This window comes from Harpia harpyja, chromosome 9 (genome assembly GCF_026419915.1).
Source record: "Harpia harpyja isolate bHarHar1 chromosome 9, bHarHar1 primary haplotype, whole genome shotgun sequence".
NCBI lineage: Eukaryota > Metazoa > Chordata > Aves > Accipitriformes > Accipitridae > Harpia > Harpia harpyja.
In genome coordinates, this window is record NC_068948.1 from 47,031,010 (window position 1) to 47,047,732 (window position 16,723).

General features: G+C 54.8%; 1 protein-coding gene across 1 annotated transcript; it reads left to right on the top strand.

The window, feature by feature from the left end:
• The first annotated feature begins 8,749 nt into the window (after positions 1-8,749).
• Positions 8,750-15,943, top strand: DGCR6L (DiGeorge syndrome critical region gene 6 like). Its single transcript, XM_052797385.1, has 5 exons — positions 8,750-8,898; positions 8,974-9,134; positions 9,558-9,658; positions 12,976-13,116; positions 14,995-15,943. The coding sequence occupies exons 1-5, from the start codon at positions 8,750-8,752 to the stop codon at positions 15,070-15,072; spliced, it is 630 nt and encodes a 209-aa protein (XP_052653345.1). The 3' UTR covers positions 15,073-15,943.
• Positions 15,944-16,723: the final 780 nt, after the last annotated feature.

The window sequence follows — 16,723 nt, forward strand, 5'->3', positions numbered from 1 at the left end:
TGAAGGGCTCATTTCTCCGCATAATGTGACTGTGAATCTCTTTTCCAAGCATCCCGCCAGGGCCTGCACTTTGGTTATCTCTGACTGACAGCACCCTGCGATAGACACCAGTGAGGGGACTTTGTTTAGGAGTCCACAAATCAGCAGAGGCTGAAAACCACAGAATTTCCCCTGCAGCTGTGAGTCCCACCAGAAAGATCACACGTAGCAGAAATATGCTTGCTTTTCTTAGCCGCTTTCCACCGCTCTCTTGGACGTGCAGAAACCTTTGACCTCAAGGAAAAAAAACAGCTGAACCCACTCAGTGGAAGAAGTCGTAATGTGAAGCAAATCCAGGTCTTCTGCTTCCCCAAGATGGAGCAGAAGCCACTTTCAGGAGCCACCTTCCCCAAGAGACAGGTCAGGCTTTTGGTGATGACGTGATGGCTTGACTAAGCACGTTGCTTGGCCTCCCGTGGCTGAGGAGACAGAGTGGATGAGGCTGGCAGGAGATGCTGTGATGGAGCAGGACCTGCCCAGCGGCCACCAGCCCTCCTCTCCACCGGCACCTCGTCCAGAGGAAGCAGAGGAGCGCAGTGGCACTTGTGGCCCATCCTCTCCTCCACCAACACTGATCTTCTTCCCATTTGTCCCAATTTCCCAAACCGAAGAAGGAGCCGTTGGGTTGGACAAAGGCACATTTGTTTTGGCTTGGCCGACGAGCAGTGATAAAAGCGAGCCCGTTGCCAACAATTCGTTTCCTATTTCAGGCCCTACCAAAAATAAACTCGGAAGGGAAACTCCAATGAGAATGAAACACGCATGAGACAACGGGTTCCCGAAATTATATAGGAAATTTCTCTCTCAATGCTCGCTGGGAGGGGGGATGGCGGTGCCAGGGGTATTTCATGCTGGAGGGGGGATTGCGAGGGGCTTGGGGAGCTCCATCAGCACCGCAGCACAATCCAGGTTTATAGGGATATAAGTATATATTCAGCTGACACTTCATGTAGTGGCTTCATGTGAGTACATTACATGTGGGGAAATGGCCCTTCTTTGCCCCCAAAAGTGGATGTGATGGTCCCTGGTTGCCTTCCCCAGGATGCGCAGCTCCAGGGATGGGGGCATTGGAATGTCCCCCGGCCACGTGGGTGACATCCTCGTGCAGCCAGCACCCAGCTGGCATGGGGCTCCCCACAGCCGGGCTGAGCAGATCACCCCACAGACTGGGACCCCAAACTGGAGCAGCCACCGCAATACTACCAAAATTATTCCACATTCCTCACTGCAGCCATCGGTGACCTCATCAACGTCCCTGGAGGACACCGGTGGCATCTGAGTCGCAATAAATAGCAGCCTTTTTGCAAGCTATGATCTCCTGCTTGCATGTCCACCCTCTGCCCAGCGGCTCTGCTCCCGTGCTGGGGCTCAGCCCTGCTGCCAGCCCCGGGCACGCAGGAGCCTGCAGTGCCACGAGCACGGGCGCTGCGGTCCCGTGGGATGCCCAGCCCTAGCATCAGCCCCCAGCGGGAAGGACAAAGCTCTGGGGTGCCGTGGGTCCCCATGAGCGCGGGTGGTGGCTCCAGGACCCTGTGCCACCTGGAATGGCACCTGCAGGTTTCCCTCGGGATGACGGAGCCTTTTGGTGGCTGTTTGCAGCCGGGGGGCAGTTTTGTCGCTGCAACCTTTCCCTGTGCCTGAGATGCCATAAGACATGGGACATCAATATAAATATGTGCTCCAGGAGTATATATTTTTAATATGTATACACACACACACACACAAATAAACATATATATATACACACACACACACACTCCTATACACTCCAGGAGTAAATTTTTTTATATGTGTATATATACTTATTTTCATATATATACACACACACACACATATACTCTCCTGTATGCTCCTGGAGCAGCTAGTATATATACTTATATAAGTATGGATATATACACTTCTATATTTTATATATATATACACACACTTATATATTTTTATATATTTCCATTTATTTTTGTATACATATATGCATGTATATCTATGTATATATATACATACACACTTATATATTTATATAAGTTCCAGGAGCTGAAGGTGAGGATGGCCGGGCCAGGCTGAGGCTGCCCGCAGCACCCAGGTGCCAGCCCCATCACCGCCGGCCACGTGGCAGTGCCACCCAGGCACCCACAGACTGGGTCTTTGTGATGTTGAATCCAACAAGGGAGATGCTCTGGGCATCTCCCTGAGGATCTGGGGTTCAGGGAGCCACAGGCATGGGGGTGCCCCAGCATGGACTTGCTGGGGGAGCAGGGTAGCGGGACTTTACCTCCCTGCACCATCCGGAGCCCAGCAGCAGCTCCAGGCTCTGCAAGCGGGACCTGACACCTCTCTAAAGCCATTTTATCCCCAGTGATGGGCACCCAGGGCTGGGCAAAAGGCCATGCTCCTCTGCTGCAGCACATTGCGTGGGCCGAGCTGAAGGGTGGGCTTCGAACTGGGGACATGCCCTCAGCTCATCGGGGTCTCCAGGGGACCCTCCGCAGCCCCCCCAACCCTCCAGCCCGAAGGATGGGGTGCCCATAAATGTACCTTTTGGGGGGGGGGGGGGGGTGCTGTGCCCTGAGCAGCCCAGGGCACTGCGGGGGGGGCTGCAGCTGGAGCACCCCGCTTGGCAGGCATCGGGCGTGCGTGCAACACCTCCCTGGGCAGCCCGCCGAGCAAACCCGCTTTGGCTCCATTTTAAGACCCTCCCTCACCCGATGGAGTAGTGGAAGCATTTGCATGTGATCCAGGGCACCAATTAATCCCTGGCTGTAATGAACTGCACAGAGCAAAGGGACGAAGCTCAGCAGCTGCCGGTCTTTGGGGCTGCAGATGCATTTCTAGCAGACAGAGCCATCTCTCAGCAGACCCAAGAGCTTGAGCCTTTATTCCAGCCTCTGGAAGCTCTGTCTGGCATCATTTGGGAAAAATCCCTATTTTTTGCACGGAAAGCGCGAGTGCGCTCGCATCCAAGCGCTTTGAGCAGGAGAGGAAGAATAATTAGGCAGAAGATAGGCAGAGGCATCCGCACCGCCGCTACCTGATTTATCCCTGCGCCTGTGCTGGCCTGGCCGCACGCCGTAACACGCCCGGCCTTGTTTAGTCTGTGTGGGAGCACAAATCACGGCGCAATGTCATCGCTCTGCCAGGGTCTGGATTTCATTAGGAGCCACATGATCGGCCTCGGCTGCCGCTGGGGGCTGGCCGCGCTCCCCCCGCAGAGCTGCACAGGATGCAGGGGCGACGGGTCGGGGCGCAGGGCTGAATAGGCGCCTTGTCTGCAGGTGAGGAGCAGCAGCCGCCTCGGTGGGACAGGGGTTTGGTCCCCCCCAGGATGTTTGAGGACCCTGAAAATATCCTTAGGGAATGGGAGTGTGGTCTGAAGCCATCCCTTGCTAGCACGGTGACTGCGGGGGCACAGCGAGATGGACCCCCTGGAGCAGCCCTTAGCCCAGAAGACAGGACCCACAAGTCTGGGTCACTGCTCCTCCCCAAAAGTCAAGCTGCTGAAATAGAGGGACACAGCTGGCAAATGGGCAGTGCCAGGCCAAGGGATGGAAGGAGCTGGCTGCAGTCTGCTGCATCCCTTGCAGCCTACTGCAACCTTTGCATCCCTTGCAGCCCACTGCAACCTTTGCATCCCTTGCAGCCCACTGCAACCTTTGCATCATCCCCTGCAGCCCACTGCAACTCTTGCATCCCCTGCATCCCTTGTATCCTGCTGCATCCCTTATGTCCCACTGCACCCTTTGCATCTCTTGCAGCCCACTGCAGCCCTTGTATCCCTTGCAGCCTGCTGTATCCCTCGCATCCCTTACATCCTTTGCACCCTTTCACCCCTTTCACCCCGTGGCCCCTTGCACATAACTCCCAGCCAAGCCCACGCACTTCTCCTCTCTCACCCCATCTCCCTCCCAGGTATGAAGCGCCGTGCAGTCACCCGAGAGCACCCACGCCAGCCAGCCGGGAGCCCCTCCAGCAGCGTGCAGGGGAAGCAGCTCCCGTCCCTTGCCCAGAGCGAGCCCAGGCTCACCAGGCAGGGCCACACAGGCAGGACCGGGTTGTCCATGGGGTAGTATAGACCTGTCACCCCGCCGTCAAACAGACTTTCTGACAAGCCCTCTGCTCTGCAGGGAGTGGAGACACGAGGAGCTCCTGGGCTGCTGAGCCACAACTGACACAAATTCGCCGTGGCTGAGCATCTGCGTCTCCTCCCAGGGAAGGATGTGCAGTCAGGACACGTGTGTGCAGCATCTCCTCCGAGTCCCCATGGATGCTCAGCCCAGACAACCAAAGCCCAGCCATGTTTTCTGACACATTTCTGACAATGCATGCTCCTCTCGGCAGGTCAAACCCAGCTTTTCCAGCTCGGTAGCCCTTGCTCCGCCAGCTACGTCAGCAGCCAGTCGGGAAGGGAGCACAGAGGTTTCACCCGGCACCACTGAGAGCCAGCGACCACCTCAATCCAGATCTTATTTTAGCTGCAGCTCAGGGGTGAAATTCCCGTTCAGATATTCAGCTCCAGAGGCCAGAGCGGGGGAAACACTTTTACTCCGCAGTGTTTAAATTGGAATAAATCTGGTGAGCCCGAGGCCATGAGGCTCCCGTGGTCCTGGCCACACACTCCCCTCGCCCAGGGGACGAGAGTGCATGAGGCTGAGGTCAGACACAAGGCTAAAGTGACCCAAAAAAGGAGGGGAGGAGGCTGGGGATGGGCAGCAAAGCCACCATAGTGGGTGACCACACACCCAGTGCAGGATGGAGTTGGGGGGGGCTGGTGCTGGAGCCCCTTCCCCAGGAGTGCAGGGGACTCGTGCAGCTCTTGGAGGGCCCAAGGAGGAGCTGGAGGAGACTCAGGGAAACCACGCAAACCAAGTCGGGTGAGGAGAGCAGGATCCAGCCCTGAGGAGAGGAGCTACCCTGAGACCTGGCCCTGCGGGGCAGTTTGCAGCTCTGGGAGCGCCCTGGCTCCATCCCCGGCTCAGGTACCAGCCAGGGACTAACCGAATGCACCGCGGCTTGGGCTGAGCTGCTGCCAAATCACCCAATTCATAGCCGTGCCACGGAGAGCGGAGCCACTGGTAGGATGCTCGCCAGCTCCCAGCCTGAGCCCCAGCTGATGCTGCCTTGTCCCCGTCCCCACGGTAAAAGCAATAAAGCCGCATTTGGTGCAAAGGCCTTTTTTGGTGACGGCTGGCTGCCCGGTGAAACCACGCTCGCCAAAGGCTGAGTGGCCACGGGGGGAGCTCCCAGCTCCGGAGCGGTGACTCAGAGCCATGGTGACGTGGCGGCTCTCCCACGGGGACACCGAGCTCGGGCAGCCGTCTCCTGCGGATGGGTTTGTACTCGGGTTTCTCTGGAGGATTATTCCTAATTGCAATGTGCTTCAGTTGCAAAAACGAGCTGTCCTGCTCCATGCATGTGGGTGACCCACTCCTGCTGCCATCTCTGCTCGACTCGGGATCGGCAAGACCACAAAAATGCTGTTTTCCAGCATTTCTGAGCATGCAAATGTGCCCTTTGGGGGAAGGTAACATCCAGGCACCCCTTCCCTAAACGGGCGGTGGACACTTTTGCGAGTCTCTCCAGCCTGGGAGATATTTTCCCTGCAGGTGAGCGCAAGAAGCCTGAACCCCACAGGGGACCCTTTGCCTGGGGGCAAAGTGAGCAGCTCCAGTGGGAAACAGAGTCGTCTGGCCCTCTGGATGTCCTTGCGCATCCCATGCCGGGGCATGGGCTCCATACCACAACATGTGCTTGTTCCCCTGCTTCTCGCCACCCACCTCTGCAGCAGCAGTGTGAGGAAAGTCCCGCAGTTGATTTGGGGGCTCAAGAAGAAGCAGCGGGCCAGGATCAGTCCCAGCTCCCTCTGTGCCGAGGCAAGGAGCATCCCACTCTCCCAGTGCAGAGCCCCCATGGCTGTGAGCACCCAAATGTGGCCTCATCCTGCCCAGCGGGGTGCATCGCTCCGTGCACATGGGCCAGCAGCAGCTGGAGCAGGATGATGTGGTGGGACCATGTACCTCCCCCGCGGTCCCAGACCCAGCCTGGGGCTGCAGATTGTCCCCAACGGGCAACCCAGCTGCAGTTCAGCTCACTGAGCTTCTTCCCTCAACTCAAAGCCCCTTGTCCCTCTGTCCCCATGGCACTCGCGCAGGTCCCAGCGGACTGCCCTGTCCCCCAGCTCCAGCTCCATCCACTGCAGTGAGTTTGCGCTGCACCACCGCCAGCATCCTGGCCCAGCAACGAAGGCAGCACGAGCCCTACGCAAACCAGGGCCAGCTACCTCGTGGTGTCCATGCCAGCTCAGATATCTGGACCCGGTCCCCCAAAAGCCCAGCCTTCGCAGGCCCCAGCCCGCCAGCCTGCAGAAGGCAGCGCCCGGAGCCTGCCGGGCTAATGAGAAGCGCATGGGACCCACATCTGGTAGCGATTGAGCGGGGAGCAGCGCTGGGAAGGGAGGAAGCGCAGATTTCCTGCAGCACAAAGGAAGGGAGAGGAATGTCCGTGGCGGAGCGGAGGCCCCGGCGTCCCCCCTCCCTCCGCCAGCTCAGCCGTGATGACTTCAGTAGGGGTGCAAAGGCACCAGATCGTGCCATGCTCCTTTGCCGGCGCTGCTGGAGCTTGTCCCTGGGAATGTGCTTCCCTCTTCCCTGGGCTGAGCCCTTTGTCTGCCCAGCTGCCCCCCCTTTCCTCTCGCAGGGGTGCACGGGCACCCCTCAGCCGCTGTGCACGGCTCGTGGCCATGCCGGCCCTCCAGACCTCACGCACGGTCTCTCCCCTCCAGTCTGGTGCTGCTCGGGGTCAAGGTCAAGACCTTGCTGCTCAGGGTCTGGGGTCAAGACAACCCTCCCCACACCACTGGGCTTCAAGTGCCCCTCGAAACAGCCTTGGGAAGAGAGCAGAAGCCCCAGCAAGGCGGTGAAGGTGGCAAGATCAAAGCAGGGTCTGCCGTGACGATGGGGATGTGATGATTGGAGGGGACAAGACAGGTTGCATTTAGGTCCTCACCAGTGCAGGCAGCCATGTCGGGGGCAGGCAGCTTGCCTGGTCCTGTGCTGCTACCAGGTGAAGTCTTGGCCACCGCACCCGAGCATCCACGGCTGCTGAAGGGATTTCGGGTTGTACTGCCCCGGGAATACCCTGGGACAACGAAACCCCGTGACAGCAAAACCCTGGCTTCGGGTGACACCCGGAGAAGGATATTTAGCAAAAGCTGCTGTCAAATCTTCATGGCAGAGGATGGGGATGCTTTTATCCTGGTCTTTCACATTGCCCCAGCCAGAGCTGAGCAGCACGCCTAATAGCTTTTAATTAAAAGACCCTTTTTTCCCTTCCCCAGCAGCTCAGCAGGCTACAGCCACCCAGGCTCTGCACCACGGCCCTGCTGCCAGCAGCTCCAGCGCAGCAAAAACCTCTTGGCAGTTCCCAAGGATGGGGTTGGGGTGATTTGCCTGTTCAAAATATGGGGCCGGCCATTTCATGGGGACATTGCTGCCAAGCTGGGGGAAGCGCAAGCAGGGGATGGGCAGGACAGACGGACACGGCAGGGTTAGCTCTACAAGGCAGCGGTCTAAGCAGCCCCTAGGCAGAGGGGTCTGCAATCAGCCCACCCAAAGCCTCTCCAGCACTTGGGATTTGGGGATCCTTGGATGGAAATCGAAGGCAACCAACTGGGGGGGAAAAAAGGGGGGCAATTTATATTCAGGGATATTTTAGGGATGCCCTGTTCGCCTGGGGATGCTCCGTGTTCTTCTCCAACATGGCTGTTTCTACTCCCCTCAAGCTGGCAGCGCAGCTTTTGTAGGCTTTGAAGTCATATTAAAACCGATACCTTTAAGACATTTTTAATACACTTCAGTGGTTCTTTCATTTTGCTAATTCAAGCCAGGAACCTTTTCATGCGTGCCACCGAAATGAATTTGCAACTCGGCCTGCGCTAAACATTGATCTCATTACCTGCACCCGAGCGCTCACGGAAAGAACCCATTGCCATCCCAGCGGCATGTTTGAAGTCGAAACGCACTTAATAAACTCCGTGTGTTTTAAGGGATTAGAAGGGATCCTTGCAGCCGAGGGGTCTTGCCCTTCTCAGGGCTTCCCAGTGAACCCACAAATGTTGCCTGGCTTTGGTCTGGCGCAGTGTCTGCAGCGAATGGTCCCCAGCTCACCGGCTGGAATGGAACCATGAAGCCAAGGACCCGGAGAGCGAAATTCCTCCGATGCCGGTGATGCCAGGGGCTCACGGCATTTTCGGCGGCGGCGGCGGCAAAGTCACCGCGTACGGTAACTCAAGAACTGCCAAACTCCATCTGAAAGGCTTTTGATCGAGTCATCGAAAACACTTTTTAACCGCTTCCAAGCCCGAGCAGGGGGACACCCCGCCGGTGCTCACCCTGCGCGTCCCACGGGACGGGCTGGAGAGAAACCCCCAGGAAAACTCGGAGCGCGGCTCCAGCCGCCGAGGCGCCGCTGCGCACACGCACACGGCTCCCAGGGGAAGGCGGAGGTGCCGGTCGTCGCCGCTGCTGCCGCCGGCCCCTCCGGGACCGGCCCGGACCGAGGATGCTCGGGGCCGCGCACCGAGCGGCGGGCCCGGGCCGGGGCGGGAAGGGGCGGGGCGAGGGGAGGGGAGGCGGGGTTTGGGGCGGGGCGATGGCGCCGGGGCGGGGAGATAAGGCGGGGCGGGGCGGGGGAGCGCGCATGCGCAGGGCGCGGTGGAGACATGGAGCGGTTCGGCGGCGGCGGGACCGGGACCGGGACCGGGACCGGGACCGGGGGGTACGAGGCGGCGGCGGAGCAGCTGTCCCGGCAGCAGGAGCGGCACTACCGGCTGCTGTCGGAGCTGCAGGCGCTGGTGAAGGCGCTGCCCAGGTGAGCGGGGATGGGGGTGAGGCGGCGGTAGCGGCGGGGCCGGTACCGGGGCTGACCCGGTTCCGGTTCCGGCAGCCCTTGCCAGCAGCGCCTCTCCTACACGACGCTGAGCGACCTGGCGCTGGCGTTGCTGGACGGCACCGTCTTCGAGATCGTGCAGGGCCTGCTGGAGATCCAGCACCTCACCGAGAAGAACCTCTACAGCCAGCGCCTGCAGCTGCACAGCGAGCACCGCGGTCCGCGGGGGCGCCGGGGGGGTACCGGGGAGGGGGGGGGTGCAGGAGGGGAGGGCACGGCAGGGAGGCGGGGGCACCGGGTGAGGGCAAGCCCGGGGCACTTGGGCGGGGGGACACACTGAGAGAGGTGTGGGGCGTTGGGGGAAGGGGGGGGGGCAGCTTAGGAGCGATTGGGGGGGCAGGTGGCAAGGCTGGGGCATGGGGGGGGGCGACATTGGGGGGGGCGGGTTGTGGGGGGGACACTGGGGGACACGTGTAGTGGGGAGGGAGGGGATGTGGGGGGGGGAACTGGGGGGGTCAAGCGTAGTGGCGGGGAGGAGACGTGGCAGCGGTGGGGACACTGAGGGGGGGACACGCGTAGCGGGGAGAGAGGAGACGTGGCGGCAGCGTGCCCTGACCCAGCGCCCTTCCCCGTGGTCTCAGGGCTGAAGCAGGAGCTCTTCCACCGGCACAAGGAGGCCCAGCAGTGCTGCAGACCCCACAACCTGCCGCTCCTCCGGGCCGCCCAGCAGCGGGAGATGGAGGTGAGGGGGGGGCCGGGCTGGGCACAGCCCTCCTCTGGCACCGAGGTTGTGTCCTTTCCCGGGGGGCTCACAGCCCCTTTGCTGCAGGACGGCTCCGGCATCGCAGCATCTCCCGAGGGTTGAACTGGTCACCCACACCCCCTGCAGCCCTGGGAGCCGCCAGCCATCCTGTCTGGTGTTGCTGGCACAGCCCTACGTTCCTCACCCTGACTTGGGGGTCCCCTCCTCTTGCTCTGCCCTTTGCCCCCCCAAGAGCGGGGGCCCAGGCTCTTGCCATCTCGGATAGCTGCGGTCCAGGTGTGATCTGGGAATTGTGGAAGTTCAGGAGCCCGCTCCAAAAGAGCGATGCCCTCCACAGTGCTTTAACAATTCTTTGTTATATGATGGGCTGAAGCCTGTATACGGATAGAGAGCAAGTTGATAGAAAACACAGAGAAGATACGTGAAATCTGCCATTACGTCATAGCAAGTAGAAAGCACAGAGTACTCAAAAAAAAAAAAAAAAAAAAAAAGAAAAATCACATTTTAGTTAGTAGCACTGATAAGGAGGAACTACCTTGAGATACGTAAGCATAGAAATAGTTTCTGCGAGCATCCCAAGGCATTTGGAGAAAGGCACTTCAGCACAATTGGTACATTAAGCCCCAAAGGACTTATCTGTACATTGGTGATAAGATAGAGGCAGTTTTATAAGGTAAAGGAGATTGTGAGTAGCTAGTTATCTTAATCGATGGAGTTTAAACGTAGGGGGGAAGTTACTTTACTCCATGTAAGGAAAACAGATAACTGTTTACATACAGACTTTTTCCTGATCTTTGCCTGTGACAAACACCATATCAGCACTAGCTGTTGGATCTTTTGTCTTGGTGTTTCCGCGTCCCTCGTTTCCTAGTGAGGTGACTAAAGCCAGGCTGGACCTCTATTAGCTGTCCCTGTTACTCCTAAGTAACTTATACTTGCAGCAAGTAATAATCTATACTGCCTGTTTTAAAGCATTTCCAACGTTGTCTTCACTCATTAAGTAGACCATATATGTGCCATTTCTCCTTGTCTTACATGATGTGCAGCTTCTTCCTGCTTCCTTCCACCTTCCCTCTGCTTTTCTCTTCTGTTTTCCTCTGCCAGGTGTTACTAGAGTTACTACTTCCTTTTTTTTTATCCTCTGGTATTTCTGCTGTAGAGCATTTCAGGAATAGATCGATCACCTCAGTAACAATTGGTATGTGTCTAATCGGAGCTGCCCTCTGTGGTTAAAGGTTTCGAAGACCAGCTCCCACAAGATAGCTTGGGATTGGGCTCCCAGGAGAGGTAATACAAGATGCAGTTTTTAGATGTGGCTTCTCAGTGGAACGCACAGCATTTAGAACAGCTTTGCCCATCATACAGGGTCACCAGCCACCAGAGCTGAAGCAAAAGCTTGTGTTTAAGTCTTAGTTTTCTCCAAGATTTTGGCACTTTTCTGTAGCCCAGAATCAGTTGCCAGCCCTAAACAGTACGTAGGCACTTGATCTGGTTTGTTTTCAAACCCAAGGAAAGTCACTTCTCCAGCACAGTAAGTGGAGGAGACGATGGTATGGTGCATCTTCCATCCCCCAAGCTGGCTGGGAGGAAGGAAAAGTCTTTGGGGAGCGAGGGATTCAAACCCTTCGTACCTTCCACAAAGAGCATGAACGTGTAGACTGAAGGAAGTGTAAGGACAGAGCTTCTTTAGGTTCATGAGCATCCCATAGTGAAGGAGGCAATGAGCCCCTCTACCTTCCCTTTCCCTGACGCTGAAGTTGTCTGTCTTCACACTTATTCTGTTAAGGTCCTGCCCCAAGTGTTTTCTGTGGAGCACCTGATGTACAGTAATCTTTTGGTGGATCGCAGTCCTGCATCCTCCTTAACCTCAGCTCTTTCCCAGACCATTCAGGGCCGAGACCTCTGTCATTCAAATTCTGGATTTTCCCCAGGACTTGTAGCAGTGCACAGGCTTTCGGCTTCCCTCTCGGATGGATCTGCCGAGGTCTTTTAAACCACCAGCCACTGGTGTAGGAAATCCTGGGCTTTGTGACTTCTCCCTTTCTGTGCAGTGAGGGTAACTTACCCCCACGAATATTTCCAGCTAAACGTGTGCCTCCGTTTACTGTGTTACAAAGGGGCAGCGCTGCACGAGTAAAATGTTGAAACTTGTGCCATTTATTTCTTGCAAGAGAATGAGCTTGCTTTTGTATTTAGATGAGATTTGATGCTTCCTGACTTTCCCTGGGGCTTGCGAAAGAAGTCTGTTGCTCAGTGCAACCCGGTAAGGTTGTATTGCCTCACTTCCGCACACACGTGGCCTTTTATTTGAGCTGGGCTGTCCTCGTCCCCTGCAATCCTTCTGCTCTCTTCTCCCCTCTCCGGCAGAGTTTCTGGTGGGTTGAGGTTTGCTCCAGAACTGACTAGTAGTGCCCCTTTCTGCAGCTAGCAGAGCATGTGAGTGCTCCTAGAGCATGCCCACCACTCCTGATTTCCAACATGCCTTTGATGTGGCACATGGTTGCTGTGCTCCATTTCTTCTGCAGAGGCAATGCCGAGGTTTCTCTGCCGAGGTTTAAGCAGATGTCAGCAAGGCAGGAGGGGCTGTGTTCTCCTGGTTGGGGCTATTTTGTGAAGTCCCTGTTTGATAATGTTCTCGGTCTGCCAAAAACAAAGCCCCAGCACACTGTAGTCCCAAGCAAGACTTCAGCTGGCTTTCCAGTTGCAAAGTTAGGTTTTTGAGGCGTTCAGCTCCTTTAGTGAATAAGTGGGATCTGGGTGTGATTTACAGCTCCAGCTCTGTGTGTTAGTGTCCAGGGAACATGGAGGCTCAGGGAGGTGTCCGAGCTGGGACCTTGATAAGCTTCGGTGGCCTATGTTACTCCTCCAAGTCTTTCTTCAGCCTCACCAGTCCTGTGAGAGGTATGAGATTCTTGGACTGCTCACTTCTTCTGAGCCCGTGCTGCTGGAGTGCTCAGCCATCACCTGCTGCTCAAACGTTGGCTCATCAGGAAAAGTCATTCACATACCAGTCTGTCACTCACGGTTTTTGCTGGCCTCTAAACACAGAAAGCAGGCTGGTCCTGGTGACTTGCCTGCCTTTTCTTGAGTGGTAGCTTTGCTGTAAGACATGGCAAGTGGAGGAGGTAAGGTCTGGGGCTGTGCTTGCTGCCCTCTGCTGTCCTTGGGACTCAGCAGAGCAGGCGTGCTTCAGAATCTAGTTGCTCTTCAGTTTTAGTAAAAGACTTAGAGATGAGAAAAAGATAGGAGGAAGACAGATATTCCACTTTTTTTCTGTTGACTGTTATCTTTCTCAGGCTGTCGAGCAACGAATTCGAGAGGAACAGCGAATGATGGATGAGAAGATAGTCTTGGAACTGGACCAAAAAGTGATAGACCAACAGAGCACTCTGGAGAAGGCTGGGGTGTCTGGCTTCTACATCACCACCAACCCACAGGTTGGTGTTTAGGCAGGGAGTGTAAGATCTGACAGTACTCTTGTGTTAATGTCTTTATTTTTTAAAAAAAGTCTTGCTCGTAATGAATTCTGAATCGCTGGGTCAGAAAGAATGATCCGTCCTTTGCCTCATCAGCTGATGGGCAATGTGCTGTGGGCGGACCTAGTACTAGGTTCATAACAAAGGAGCAGAAACCCATTAGACTGGGCAACATCCCCAGCTTTCTGCAATATTTTTCCCAGGGTAGAGGGAAGAAACGCTGTGCCAACAGCCTGCAGTCCTGTGACTCTTGAATGGGTCTGAATAATACTGGAATAAGTGGCTGCGTAGGTTTATCACTTTTGTACCTAGCTTAGCTGTACAAATTGCCTTCAAGAAGCCTTTTTATTAGGGATCTTGCTAATTCTTGCATGTGACTTGCGGGAGATGATGATCTCAGACTGTGATTAGAAAATTGTTCTCGGTTTCCCCAGTGCATCTGCTCTTAAAACTTGTGAGCAATCGCCTGGGTTTTTCTCTGTTGTCTTAACGCCACCGCAGGAATGAAAAAATAAAACTTCCAAAGTCTCATTGTAATGCCACAGAAGTTTGCCGGGAATGCAGAAACAGGCTGTTCTTAACTCTTGTTTTTTCAGCTGATTAAATTTCACTTTGATAAAGACCTACTAGTGAGAAAAGACGGCTTAAACTAAGTTAGTTAAACAGGCATTTTCTAAAACCCACACAATTCCTGGTTGTGTAGCCTTGAACAAGCCTCTTATTTTTCCTGTGCTGCTGTTCCTCATCTGTATAATGAAAGCAGCTCTTTCTCTCCCCTCCTGCCCCTGCCTTTTATGTTATTTTTGTAAGTAATAACTCTTAACAGGTTTGCTGGGTTTTGTTTGTGCTTGCCTTTACGATAGCTGGCAAACCAGACCCAGACCTTAGCTTGTACCTGTGAATGCCACCATCGTATAAGAAATCACTGCTGGAATCTGTTCTCCATGCATTTCCCATCAGCTGATACATTTCCTCCCAGTCTGTTGTATAAAATGTCTGCTTATGCAGTTGATATATTTGTACAAAAATAGATTTTTATTTCCATAATGTAATGTCTGCAAGCCTGAGTCACAGAACAAGGTTCACTGAATTAGCTGCTCCACCATGTAGTCTCTGTGCTAAATGGCTTGTGAGCTAAATGTGAGTAAAGAACAAGCAGATGGTAAGGAAGCTGTAAGCTGATGTTGGTGACTACAGGAGACGGTGGTCTCCACTTGATTATAGTCATGGAAAAGGGAGTTTTTGAAGGGGAACGGAATACCTAGAGGGAATTCAATGCAGCAGCACAGCAGTGTGTTGCACATGGCTTAGACTCTACTTAGAGAGCACCCAAAGCGATCCCTCCTGCTTCCCGCCCTTCTGTGCTGGAAAAGGATCAGGGCGTTGAAGATGCTGTTGGAGGATGAGGGGAGGGAGCTGTGCCGACCTGGAGAACCTCCTCCGGTGTGTGTGGCTGTGCAGGTGCCAGGGGACACTGCTGCCCTGCTCCTGGAGGCTGCTCCAGAAGGGGAAACCTGCAGAACTGGCTGGCCCTCGCTGCATTTATCGCTAAACCACGGTCAAGAAGAACGAACCTTTCCGAATCCTTAATGAATCGTAAAGCCCTGGGATTCCTAAGACAGCTGCAGTTTGCAGCAGATGTCTTAAGATATTACTGCCCTGTATTTTATAGGAATGCTTAAATGAGATGAAGCCTTTGTTTTATATCTGCATGCTTTTTCTTTTGTTCCCTGAAGATTAGTAGCTCTTGAGTGGGTGGTACAAACCAGTCCTTTCTGCTTCCTACAGCGGGGAATGGGATCATCTTATCCTTGCAAAAACATCTCTCTTCCTTTGCAGGAGCTGACTTTACAGATGAATTTGCTGGAACTCATTCGGAAGTTACAACAGAAGGAGTCCGAGAAGGCTTTTTCCTGAATAAGCAAATCTGCCATTTACTTTCCAGAGTTTTCTTCTGACTTCCCTCTAAAGAATAGGCTGTTAATGCATTTGCTTTATATTGTGTCAGGAAGAGGCTACTGGCTGTAGAAGAAATAGCTGAGGCCCTTAGATAACCTTAGAGCTGGGGCAAGCAGACCCCCAGAGCAGGGGGGTGGTTGGGGGGAGCATCAGACTGCCTCTGTGGTCCTCGGAGCAAGATGCCTGCTGCACATCTCGCTAAGATGAGAGACAGTGGAGGGTGTTAATCTGCCACATCCAGCCTGCAGCATTGGTGAGGCCATTTACTAAGTCAAGGGAGACTGGGCCAGGCACCGAGGCAGCAAACCCAGCCCATCTGGATATGGGTGACCCCTGTGTTTAGGTGAATCAAGCTGAACGGGTGAGCAATGTGATCTCCAAATTGCAATCTCCTCTTCCGATTTGAGGAGGAGGAGCAAGTGTCTCTGGTAGGGCATGGGAGAGGTGAGTAGCTGCCATATCGGACAAGGAAGCAAGGTGGACTCGTCATCCGGTGCTGCCTGGCCATGGCAGATGGTTGGCAGCTGGGGAAAAAAAGTCCAAGGTTTATCTACAGGAGGATCCTTCATTGTGTGCTGAGGCAGAAACAGCCTCTTAAACAGGCAGACCCTTCCCAGAGGGACTTCTAGGCAGGTATCAGCATCGGCTTTATTAAAGGAGGATTTCAGGCCTCTGCCCAGCATTGCTGGACAGTGACATTTGCAGTGTTCCCACCCGACTTGGATAGCAAAGAAGGCTTGAGAGCTTTTGCTTTGTTACTTTAAACCAGTTTCCAAATGGAGAGAAATAAAATATTCTGTCCTGCCTTCCAGGGCTGCAGCTTTCTAAATGTCAGTGATTGTGATTACTTTGTCCTGTCCCTGCTTGATGAGTGTGGGGTTTGGGGTGCGCTAGATTAAAGCTGGGGGGGGGGGAATGTTGAGTGTTTCTGAGACCTTTCAGGGCTGAGCTGATGACCCCGAGAGCCTGAGTCGCATCCCTGGGACTCGGTGCACAGAAGGAGTTGGGGCACTTGCTGAAAACTTGGTAAAAGATTGCTTCAGGTGTGTAAGAAGTGTGTTGGTGCCAGGCAGCGTGCAGTGGTAGCTGCCTGTAGGAAACATGATGGTGCAAGGGAGAGTCTGTATGCAGTTCTGTTCTTCACGGATGAAGTTTGAGTTGGAGAAGCTGTTGGGGGTGGCTCAAAGACCTGGGCCATCACGTGTTGAAGGGTTTTGATTACACCCGGGGCCACTGTTTAAGGGTTTTCAGGCATTCCCAGAGCGAGGCTTGTATTTGGGAGACATCTTCACACTACTGTTTGCTCTTGCCTGCATCCTCTGCTATTGCTGCAGCAGTCCCTTTCCACAGCAGGAGGCCGTGTGAGAAGATTCAGTATGCTGTTAATTACTGAGGCTGGGAAATGGGTCGGTACCCCTTGTTCAAGGTACTTTGAGCCCTTGCGTTCATGTGAAAGCAGATCACTGGAGCTAGAGTGAGCCAGCCCACTGTGGAGTTGGAGAACCAGCTAAAGTAAGGAAACCTGCAGAGGTGTTGGAAGAGCTTGTGGGTGGCCTTTTGGTAGGGAGGAGAGGTGGTGGTGGAGGAGGAGTTGCCCACTACTGTAGAC